This window comes from Protopterus annectens, chromosome 9.part0 (genome assembly GCF_019279795.1).
Source record: "Protopterus annectens isolate FY-2018-M chromosome 9.part0, PAN1.0, whole genome shotgun sequence".
NCBI classification, from domain to species: domain Eukaryota; kingdom Metazoa; phylum Chordata; order Ceratodontiformes; family Protopteridae; genus Protopterus; species Protopterus annectens.
In genome coordinates, this window is record NC_056743.1 from 1081289649 (window position 1) to 1081302622 (window position 12974).

A 12974-nucleotide genomic window follows, 5' to 3' on the forward strand; every position below is an offset into this window, starting at 1 on the left:
AAGCCATAATAAGGTCTTATTAACTTTAATTATGTTGTCTGCCAATAAAGAAATTACTAGAAAATGGAAATCAATGTCTAAAACAACTGTATTTCAAGTCTTAAATATTATAAAAGAACTGGAAAAGGGATCTTTAGAAAAGAGAAGGAACAAATTGCATAAAAATAAATGGAAATTGTAAGAAAAATACATTCAGAATAACATTCAGGAGGAGGAGGAGTGAAGTTTAAGAGAAGGCAGGAATTCAGCAATTTTGAACTGATGATATTTACAAGAAGGCAAAAGATATGTGAAGTAGAATGTATGTAAACTGAAAAAAAAGTTAATATGATTTGTTTTCTGTTCTGTTAATATATGTTGCCTATATCTTGAGTGATAATTTAATAAAAGTGTTAAAAAAATATGAGGCAATGTTAAGTCAGAAACAGTTAGTGAATCAGAGACAATTCCAACCTGATTTTATACAAAAAATACACAGAGAGTAAATATTCCAACATATTTCATACAGATGCACACTAGGCCTGTAAAGCCTGAGTGTAAACTGAGCAATTGACATGAAGGTAAGTTGTTTTCATCCAGAGCAACCCCCTTATTTAATGACTGCAGTCCTCAATAATTTATGAGGAAACCACACCTTTTATGGAACACAGGCCAAAAAATAGCCAGGAAATGCTTTAAAATACAGAACAGTTTCAACTTTCTTTCACACAAACAGTAGCCGGAGAGTAAATATTCCAATTTATTTCATGTAAATGCACACTAGTCCTGTAAAGTCAGACTGTAAATTCAGCAAATCACAAGAAGATGGGTTAATTTCATTTGCAGCCAGTACCCTTTTAGTGACTGCAATCGTCAGTGAAAACCACAAATGTTATGAGGCAGAGACCAAAATACATTAGGCAAAGTCAGGAATATTTTGCAAATGCAGGGACACTTTCAACTTTGTTGCACACAAACAGTAACCAGAGAGTAAATGTTCCAATTTATTTCATAACTTCACTAATTCTGGAAAGCCAGACTGCAAGCCATGCAAAAGACAAGACAGTTAGTTGTTTTCATCCACAGCCAGACCTCCATATTTTGTGACTGCAATCCTCAATGATTTGCTGGAAAGCCACAAAGTTTATGAGATACAAACCAAAAATATTAGGCAAAGAAGTGTTAATGACATTCTGTGAAGCCAGGGAGTGTGCCAATTTTGTTTCACATAGACAATAGCAAGAAAGTAAACATTCCAGTTAATTTCATACAATTAGCTATTTAACCAGACACTTTAAACATTTAAACTGAGTAAATAAAATGGGAGGCTGCTTTTATCCACAGTGCCCTTATCTGGTTGCCTTGTTGCAAGTTTTCTGTTTGTTGCCTACCCAATGAATTATGGGAAGGCAACAAATAGAAAACTATGGTGCCTTAGATAGGGTTGTCACGGCCACATATTTTATTTTATTTTAAGTAAAGAAACATTTCTTTACTTAAAAATCATTTAAGCTCCCTGAACTAAATGGCATCACTGGCTCCTACTGAGCATGCACAAATTATAGGTACTGCAAGTCTATATAGATAAATACTCAAGGTGTCTATTATTTAACAATTTTTTATTAAAGCTAAAAATTTTTAGCAATTGATTTTTATTTTCAGCACACATGCTAACTAAAATGAGTTTGCATTGCTGAACATAATAAAACTTAAAATTATTTTCTTGGTTAGTCATGGGCTCCCCTGGAGCTATAAGCCTCTGGAGATCACACAAATTATCCCTAATATAATCCACCAATGTTGAAATTATTGCACATAGAACTGATATTGTAAATAGAATTGTTACTTTAAAAGGTTTGTTATAAATGCACATATGTCTTTAAGGAAGGCAAGAATCTTGGTATGCCAGGTACAGAGATTCCCATAGAATTTTGTTAATTAAACCAGTCATCCAGTCAATGGTGTATAAAAAGAAAAGATTGTAGCTCTAATAATTAGAGAAGTTGCCCTCTTATAATGAGAAAAATCAGATACTGGGATAACTGATGACTTCTGCAACTGAGACAGAATGTGAAATGGTTTCTTCACCAAGAATGAAAAAAAAAAAATTTTCCCCTATTAGCCCTTTATAAAGGGAAGATGAGAGGGCAGAAAGCATCATAAGAAATAGGAAGAACTCTTTCATCAGCCAATGAAAAATAACAGCTCACACTATTGTTTTGAATGTTTCTACAGATCCAGAACATACATCATTGGATAGTGGTTTGAATTGTATTCCCTCCAGTGCTGTAAGTAAATATCAGCTAGTATCTAATGTAAACAATTTTGTCAAAATCAAACCTTGCTGTCTTTTTCAAAGATAATAAGGGCAATATTGTTTGTGATTCAATTAAAAAAAGTTTTTTCTTTTAAAAAAATCTTGTTTTTAACCTCTGGTTCATTCGGCATTATTGTGTTTTGAAAAGAAGGTACTTAAGGCTTTAGATCATGTTAATGTATATATGAAAGATGGAAGTAATATGACTAAAGATGAATTCCAATCTTTAATTTTTCTTATAAAAAATGAAAAGGTTGTGATATCCCAAGCTTTTAAAGGTGGTTGGATGGTTGTTTTGGATTCAAAATATTATTATGTGGAAGCAAATAAGCAACTACATGATGTTAAATATTAAACCAACGTACCTTATGATCCCACTGAAAATTTAAAAAAAGAAATTGACTGCTTTTCTGGAACAAGCGCTTGAGAAAGCTATCATTTCCAAGAGATTATTGGAGGAATTAAAGATTAAGGAAACAGCTATTCAGTATATGTATTTTATTACCAAAGTTCAAAAGGATTATCAAAACCTTCCAGGTCATCCTATATTGTCAGGGATATGTTTGCCCACAGAACACTATTTGCTTTTCTAACTTTTTATTTAAAACCATTGCTGCCCTATGTTAAATCAAGATTGAAGCATACCACAGAATTTCTGCAGAATATCAATGAGGTTCAACGTGAAAACCAATGGTTGTTATACACTTTTGATGTAAAGTCCTTATATAGCTTTATACTGCATGGGGGGGATAGAAGCATTAGAATTTTGGTTAAGTAGGATCCATTTACATACACCAGGATTTAATACATTTTTGCCTATGATAACAGAGCAGGTATTGACTCAAAATGCATTTTATTTTAATGCCCTCTACTACCTGCTACTAAATAGGACAGTTATAGAGGTGTCCTTTACCCCTTTATGCTGATTTGTTTATGGGTATATAGAGAACAGATGATATGTGATGATATGCATAATATTTATCTTTCTTCATTGGATATGTGGAGAAGATTTTTTAAATGATTGTTGGTTGATATGGAAATCAGACACTGATGAATTGATAGAATTTATAGAATATTTAAATAAGAAGAAATGGGGTATACAATTTAGTATCAAGTATGATTGAACTAAAATTTATTTTTTGGATGAATTTGCTGAAAAGGGTATAGATTGAACTTTACGTACCACTGTCTACCACAAATCTTTTAGTAGAAATTCATTTCATATGGCTAAAATTTGCATCCTAGTTTTGTTATTCATAATATACCTAAGTCTCAGTTTATAAGCCTATAAAATCGAATTTTATTGCTGTTTTCACTGTTTACAAAGTGTTTTTGTTATTTTCACTGTTTAAGTATTTACTGGTATTTTTTTTTCCCTGATTTAAAGCTCTCTGTTATTCCTGTTCTGGTTTTCCCACCAAGCAGTGTTTAATTAACTGAGCTGTTAACTGTTTAAAACATTCTTTAGAGCCTCCTGGCTGATTCTCTGCTGTTTTAAACATTTTCAGTGTCTCATTGCTGTTTTTCTGCTGTATTAAACATTCTCTAGTGTTTCCCACTGAAACTAGGGTAGCTAGTAGCTGTAGCATAGTCCAGATCCAGGCCTGCTGCTTCTGGAACTGTTTGTAGTGGTTTGTTTGTTCTGAGCACATTTTCCAGGCCATCTTGGACTGGAAGGGGGCCTATCTTCACTTTTGTGAGAGAATTGTGCTGATTGGGACCTGTCTGGTAAAGGGAAGCTGGTTTAGGGCTTGGAATAAGCATCAACGTTGGTCCTTTTGAATTTTTTTAGAGTTTTTTCAAGTTTTAGCTTCTGGTATTTAGACCCTGCATTTCAGCAGATTTCTGCGTGTTTGCACGTCGCTCAGTACCATGCACTACTGCGTAACTGTGCACCAAAGCCGGTCAGTTAAATTCAACAAATTGTCCCTTAAAACCCAGGCAGAAATATCTATTCGCTGAGCTCCTCTGTGATCATTTCTGAAAAGTCACCCCTAGTGACAACAGTCTTCAACCTAGCATTATGGACAGTTGGACTTCCCTTTTTTCTCCTGCCAACCTTGTTAGGTCTCTTGAGGCAGTGTAGCAATTGCCTCATGTACACAGACAACCCTCTACTAATAACATAATCTAGTACATAGTATGAGAGATGTATGAAAGCAAGAATCTGGAATCCATGCTCTCTCACACTCAAAATAGTAACACAGAGAAGGTTGTCAGCTCACCCACCATTACATATTCACATAGTACCACTACTCATACACACAGTATGCATCAAACACGTAAATCCACATATGCAGAGGTTCTCTCAAAAAACTTACTAAAACACCAGAGACCTCCAAAACACAAGACTGCTACAGTTAATACAGTCCCCACAGTGCCCATGACACATAGCAACACCAGTGTCTCACTCACCAAGCCTGTAAGGCATGACACTCAAAAAACAAGTTTACATATCATTGGGGACTCAGTAGTGAGACACACTGATATTCCACTCACCAGGCTGGACAAGGAAAAAGTCATGGTTAGCTGCCTGTCCGGTGCCAGGATTCGTCAAATCACATATGCACTCAGGTCTCTCAGCAGCAAGTACCGTTATGACTCTGTCATAGTTCTTGCTGGTGTGAATGACCTGAGATGTACCTCACTGGACTATATGAAGAGAGACATGGTTGAAGCCTGAGTATGTGTCCCAGGCAGGTATGTCCCTAGCCTTGAGCAGCATACTACCCTTACTTGGAATGATGTCACAGTATAAACAAAAAATTATTGATTTCAATAATTGGCTCAGTTTTTGGTGTCATTCAAAGGGATTCAGTTCTTGTCAGCCTGGGAAGCCTTGGTCAACAAACCTCACTGTTTTGCCAGAGATGGTTTGCACCTGGCATCCCTAGGCTTTTGGCTGCTGGCAAAGGCTCTTGCCTCCCCATAGTGCCTTTTTTAGGCAAGGTCTCGAAAACAGCATTACCAACGTGAGATTAACTAATCAAAACAAAGTAAGGGTCATACGGTCAAATGCTAGGAGCTTAAACCAAAAACTGCACACCTTGGAAATAGATGTCTGTGCAGTCAAAGAAACCTGGTATAAGGCCTCAGAGAGTACTCCAGCCCTGCAAGGTTACAATACCTTCCACAACTTTACAGAAAATGAAAGTACGAAAACCAAAGGGGGTGGTGGTTGAATCTATACTAGAGATAAATTCATCTCCCATCTAGTTAGACTGGACAACTCCATGGAGTTACTCCAGGTCCAGGTTACGGTGGATAAGACCTCCATTCAAGTCTTAACAAATTATAGATCCCCCTCCATGGGTCACAACATCCATGAAGCCTACCTAACTAAACTGAAGACAATCCAAATTTCACAGAACGCACTGGTTATGGGGATTTCAGTTATCCAACTATCAACTGGGAAACCTACTCAATCCCAAAGTTGCTAGCACAAAAGTTCCTTGGGAATTCAAATGACCTGGAACAAATTGTCCATACCCTGACAAATAAGAGGAACAAACATTCTAGATCTGGTCCTTACCAACATGTCCAACAGGTGCACTGCTGCATCTGTTGGACCCTCATTAGTTAAAACTGACCACAAATCAGTCAGCTTTGAACTGACACTAACATCAGAACTCAAAGGGTGAAATCAGACTAAAAAGCTTACTCAAGGCAAACTATACCCCTCCTAGGTGAAGGTACAAATGCATTCCAAGCCCCACCCCAAGCTGGAAGTGGTAACTATGCTGAAGCTTACACTAAAGCCCTGTACAATCACTTGTATAAATGTATAAACTCAGCTGTACCAGAAAGAATCAAAGCCAGAGCCCCAAGTAAAAACATGCTGCCATGGTGGACATCCAGCATCAACAAACAAAAAACACAAAAAGCTGCTGTCCAAGTAAACAAAAGCAAAGCCCTAACAATGGTAAAGCACCCTCCAAGCCTCAACAGGCAAATAAGACAACTTGTCAAATCCTCTAGGAGCTCCTTTGAGAGACACCTAACAAGCACTGCCAAGGATAAACATAAGGCCTTTTACAGCTACTTACATAACCTAAATAGTAGGACCCAAGCATGTGGAGAGTTAGTGGCCAATTGTATCATGCACACTGAACCCACAGAGATAGCAAACCTGCTAGTGGATAGGTTTGGTGAAAATTTCACTCCCTTACCTCATCCTAATTTATGACAAACCCTCTCCAAACACCCACCCCACCTTACATATCTGAAGAACAGGTCCTCAAAGCCCTGTCCAAGGCAAAAAACACAGCCTCTGTGGGACCAGATGACATCCCAGGCTGTCTTCTAAACAGGCTAAAACATTAACTAGCATCACCACTAAATACCCTTTTCAATCATAGCCTAACCACAGGCTTTGCTCCTATGGAATAGGGAACAACTACAGTTATTCCCCTCCACAAAGGTTGCCTAGTAACTTGGGGGATTCCAGACCCATAAGCATGACCAGCGTTATCTGTAAGCCCATGGAACGTATCATTATGGACCTCATAAATAAAGACATAGGAGACCTCCAAACCCTGGATTCTACCCAATTCAGCTTCGTGAAAGGCAGAGCCTGCCTGTTAAATTTGTTAGATTTCTTTGAAAGTGTGACCAAGGCTATTGATGAGGGCAAATCTGTGCAGATAGCATACCTCAACTTAGCAAAGGCTTTTGACACAATCCCACATTCGAGTATTATCGATAAACTTAGCAAAATGAATGTAAACCCCTTTGTTGTAAGATGGGCTGCCAAATGGCTCACAAACCAGACACACACTATCAAAGTGGGTGGTTCCACATCAGCCAGCAGACCTGTTACCCATTGGGGTGCCAAAGGGGTCAATGCTGGGCCCCCTACTGTTTGGTGTATACTTCTCAGAAGTTAAGGTCAAAACTAATGGTATTTGGCTGCCCAAGTCTGCAGACGACTGCAAACTAGGTGCAATCATTGAACCCCCAAATTATGTCAGTATACTCCAAGAGTGTCTCACACAGACCAACGACTGGTGTATTAGTAACAGTCTCAAACTGAATGCAAAGAAATGCAGCATCATTCCCTTCAGCACAAACAATATCCCTTCACACTATCAAATCAACAATACCCTAAGTACTCATGAAGTGGTAGGGGGCCTGGGATCACAGGTTTACTGCAACCTTAACTTTGACCATCATGTGTCTACCATACTAAAGAAAGCTTTCTATGTAGCATACTTAATTAGTAAAGGCATCCCTTGAGAGCAAAAGAAGTTATAACCCCCCCCCCATACTTGGCACTTATCCGGCCCAAAATTGAGTATAATGCCCCATTCGGCACATACCATACTAAGTGTATGCAGCAATTAGAGAGACCTCAGAGGTTTCTAACAAAGAAGATCAAGGGGCTCTAGTATGTGTCTTGTACAGACTGGCTAAAGTCCCTCTCATTATACTCTGTATCATATAGACTTCTTAGGGAGACTTATGGCTGGCCTACAGAGCAACCTAAGACCCAAACGTAATGAACTTGCTGCATATCCGTAAATCAAATGGGTCTAGGGCTACCCATTCCAGGGACTTAAATATGGTCTGCAATTAAATAGGACATGCTGGAGTGACAGATTTATCTCCCAGTGACTGCTGTGTCTTTGGAACAGGCTACCAATTCATGTGAAAGAGAGCACCTTTACGACACTGTTCAAGAGGAACCTGGACGACTGGATGGGGCACCATAAATTCTTACTGTGGATAGTGCCCACAACCATCCTGGACATGGGCAGTTATCATTAAATGCAATATTGGGTACTGACTAGGACTTCTATGGTATTACATTGGGTTGAAATGTCTTTGCTTAAATGACCTCCGGGTCGATAGCCTAGTAATCTCCTATGATCCTATGAGAGGGAACAGGATTTGTTCTCAACAAAAGGACTATGAGATGTTTTCAGATGAGTTAAGTGATAGATCTACATATAGGGGCTATTTAATGGTGGATATTAAGAAGGCACAGGAACAAGTACAAAGTATGAACAGACAAGAATTGCTTGGATATAAAAAAGAAGTTGTTTCAGTCATGAAACAACAGCAAGATAACTGGAAGATAGCTTTGGTTACTACATATGGCAACAATTTTAAAACATTTTAAAATAGTATTAGTAGGTGTTGGGATATTTTAAACTCTGATTAACAAGTGGGGAAAATGGTCCTGGACAGATGTAATTTTGTATAAAAAAAGCAAAAAAAAAAATCTGGCAGTATTTGAGTGACTAAAGGAAACCATGGTTTTTGCATGGGGTACAGTTATGTTTAGATGGTTGTGTTATTATGGGATGTAAATCATGAGGTCATTGCTCTTTTTGTAACTTTGTGATGAATAATACAGAGTTTACATCGGTTAATATGCCCCTGATTTTGGGCAAATGCTTTTATTACCTGTGGAACTTTGGGTATAGTTTATTTAGCAACTTGCACTTGTAAAGCTTTTTATGTAGGAAAAAACATATGATTATTTAAACGTCAGATGTCAGAACATTTTAGTGACATCCAATGTAAAAGAGAAAACACTGCATCATGCAACTGCTGGAGCATGTGAATGCTAGATTGGTTTTTGTAGGAACTGATAGAGTCTACAAAAATTAGAGGTTAGAAAATATGTTTTATTCAAAAAGAAAAAATGTGAATTGTGAATCTTGAAGCACTTTTCAAACCTGGTTTGAATGAATATTTATGAATTTACATAAAAGTTTATTGTAGGGTATATACCTTTAAGAAATGTCTAGCTTCTGTTATCTTTTGGTGCCTTTTTTGGTATTTAAATGAAGTTACAGCTGGTAATTCACTGTTACCAGTGAAGATGCTTATAGCATCAAAACTGGTTTAAAGGTTTTGCTTGTGATGGGTTTGTTGCTTATAAATAAGAATTATTTGCATTCAAAATGTTATTGGTGGTACTCGCATATTTAGACTGTTTGTGAACACTATATTAAGGCATGAAAACTACCTGGGTGGATTTGTGCATTTTTTTTACATTTTTGAAATGTAGGCCTTTGAGTTCAGACTTATTGGAGACAATGTTAGCCAGACTTGTAGCTGTAAAGCAAATGCTTTGATGTGACCTAGTTAAGTAGGCATTCATTCTGAACACAGTTGTTCAAAAAAATTCCTGTTTATAGCCAATTCTGAAAGTGCTGAATGCTTCCAAAAAGTTAGTTGAGAATTTTGGACCTCCTCTAAATGTACCTTTTCTCTTGGAATTAACTTATTAACTTTGCCAGTGTTATGAGAATACAAGCAGAAACAAGTTTCAAATTAGCATGTGGTTGTTTCTAGTATAAAATATGTAAAGAATAAAACTTGATGGAGTAAGATATTACTTTTTCTTATGGAAGTCAGTTGCATTATTTTCCCCCTTGCTGTGAGATCAGAGTTTTCTTAATTTTATTTATTTGCTTATCTTAACCAAGAATCCTGCTAACATCAAGCCACTCTATTTCCACCTGAGAGACATCATCGCCATAAAACAGTAGTTGGTCAAGAATCTTTTTATTCCCCAACTCCTCTCCTTTGGTTTGGGAAAGTGCAGGATGTGATCTATTCATAGCAGGGGCAGTTTAGCTATATTTATTTTTCCACACAGCAAGCATCATGCAGACTTACTGTGTTCTACTTTTATTATGGATAAAATTTGAATCCAAACAAACATAATGAGCTCTTTGCCAACTACATTTCCCAGAAGTACTGGTTCCCCACAGGAAAACCTTGACAGATGAAAAGTAAATCCTTTTTTTATGTTGTCCCCACCCCACCCCACCCCACACACACACACACACACACAAACACACACACACACACAGTCACCATCACATCCCCTGCATATTGATGTAATGAATACCGAGGTTGCTACAGCTCAGAGGAATAATCCCTTAATTGTGGCAACCTCACACTGTGAAATCCAGCTGAGACAATTGTCTTTTTCATATTTTTTATACACCCATTGCAGGCATTCAACAGAAGTAGGCTTGACAACATAATCTTATGCCTTCCCATCTCTAAAACACTGCCCTGCAGTTCATCCACCTGTGCCCATTGCTAGGGTTGCTGCTCTGGTGAGGCACTCCTCTCCTTTCTTCTTCAACTCCTCCAGAAAAGTAGAGCTGACTTTGGCCATAAGTCCTTCTTCTTCTGCCTAGCTCTTCTGCAAATGACCTAAACCCAAGGCAGTAGCATCATATACAGGAATCCTACTTATGTACAAGATGGACAGATCTCTGAGATCATTCATTGACTTCATTCAAAGATAAATGTGAGGTAAGAAAGAATAAGTGACAGCGAACGATAGAGGGAGAGGTACAGAGAGAGAGAGAGAGAGAGATGGGAGTGATGTGAGAGTCTTCCATTCCTTGTGACACCCATAACATAAACAGTGCATTGCTACTTAGGCTCTTTACCCAGTGGTATATCAGACAGACAAGTATCTCATTTTTTTTCACTAATCAACTACTTTATTCATAGGAAGTAACTCTTACTATTACAGGCATAAAATATCTCATTCAATCACATAGGGAGTACATTACCACAAATGTTAATTTATCAAATGGTCATTTAAGAAAATCTCATCTGACAAGTATTTACAATAATTTACAATTTACAAAAGAAAAAAGAGCATCCCCAAATCCTCTTTGATAAACTTGTTCTTTATATTTTAACTGACACACATCTGGACGAACAACATCATTCAAAAAAGCATCAATATTCTATGAAGTCATACTCAAAATCCAAGGAATCCATCTTGCTACAGTCCTGTCTCTTAGACTCAAATTTTATGTAGCTGTTTTTGATCTTGTATATCAGACATTATTAATTTCACGTTGCCACTTGTATAACAGACCACCTGTTTCCATTTTCAGATACTTGTTTCCTTAGTAGCCAACATTATAACAACAACACGATTCTTTCACGTCTGTTTAATGGGTTTACACTTTAGTCTATGGAGGTGCAGATTATTGTGTACTCATAGTATGGGCAGTTATATCATATTTATTCTTCTAGATATCAAGCATCATGTAAACATGCTCTGTTCCACTTTGGTTATGGAATGAAAATCCTACATCTAACAAATGTAGAAATGCCTCAAAGGTATAACGTTGGAAGAAAGCTCAGCGTTCTAGATGGGACTGCTGTGTCAATGTTGTTACTGCTGGCATACCAAAAGAAGACAAAATCCAAATCCAAATGTAGAAATGCATTTCCTGAAAGTATCTATCAAGATTCTTTCACTTCTGCTTGATGTGTTTACGTTAGTTAGACTAAAAAACAACAACAAACAAGCAGTAACATTAATCTCAGCAGGCAAGATTAATTTGCTTATTTCCTGCAATTCTTGTTTTGGTTCACATTTATGGTTATCAATAGATATTAGACATTGGGAGCTTATATATATTGGGTCTTTTTCAGATTTGGATGGTGGCTCCTTTAATGTACTGTCTGCAGAGAAGTCATTTTATTTCTGAACTGCTTATACACAAAAAGGACTTACATTAAGTTTGTGTGCATCTAGATGCTAGTATTTTAATTTGATGCTACAGATGGTATTTTCCAGCAGGGTATTTACATATATATATATATATATATATATATATATATATATATATATATATATATATATATATATATATTGAAGAGACTGCCGACATAGAAATACTTCTCTGTAATTAAAACACTAGGCTTTAGGTATGTATGTAGTAACGTGACTGGTTTTACCTAACATGTTATTTTCTCTTTCCACTTTGGTAGGTCAGTACAAGCCAGCTATAGCTCATCGAGATCTTGGCAGCCACAACATTCTGGTAAAGACAGACAGGACTTGTGCAATTGCTGACTTTGGCCTGGCAATGACGCTATCCAAAGAAACACAATATTCTGTGCTAAAAGTAGACTCTCTTACCATTTGTAAGGTAAACATTTTATTATAAAAGAAGCACCTGTTTTATAGTATTTCATGACAGCTTGATATGTACTAACATTGCAGCCAGCTTGTGAGTTTTGTTGTAACCATAGCTGTGTATACAATGTAAACAATATCTGTACTTAATGACTATACAAATACATGCCTTGCATGATCTGTACTACCTCTGATCACACAGAAAAATGGAAACTGGTCTTCTGTGCCTTGGTGTTTGCTTATCAGAAATGATAATTTGTGTTTAGTTAAGTTAAATGCATATGTTGTCTTTTACTGGGTTGGTAGATTGTCTTTAATAAGAAAGAAAAAGGAAATGTAGAAACCGCCATACAATTTCAGCTTGACATTTAACTAAGATATAAGTGACTGCAGTGACAATCATGTCTGAACTATTTTTTTAATTATCATTTTTTTTTTAATCTTGTACGATGCTTTTTCATCTCAGGATGAGTCTGTTTTGTAGAGTGCTGTAAATATATTAGTGGTATTGCAAGGACATCTGGTGGTTTCCTATGTGTTTCCTCCTGTTCACAAGTGAGAGAAAACAGTCTTTGTCTTTACAGTGCAATGAGTATACAGCCTCTGTCAGTACACGTAGGGTACAAGCTCCCAGCAGAGATACTGCATGACATGCTGACATACAGCACTGGAATCCACTCTGCCTGTCCGCACATGTGTAGGTTAGTTAAATAATTTCAAGGAGGACCATTTCATTCATTGTACTGGGCTTGAATAGTTAGT

The 12974-nt window shown here is 37.1% G+C and overlaps 1 protein-coding gene across 1 annotated transcript in view; it reads left to right on the top strand.

The window, feature by feature from the left end:
- Positions 1-12974, top strand: part of AMHR2 (anti-Mullerian hormone receptor type 2) — a 744441-nt gene that overhangs the window by 618266 nt on the left and 113201 nt on the right. Inside the window, exon 8 of the mRNA XM_044082197.1 lies at positions 12065-12225. Coding sequence (XP_043938132.1) covers positions 12065-12225 — 161 coding nt within the window. The remainder of the gene's footprint in view (positions 1-12064; positions 12226-12974) is intronic.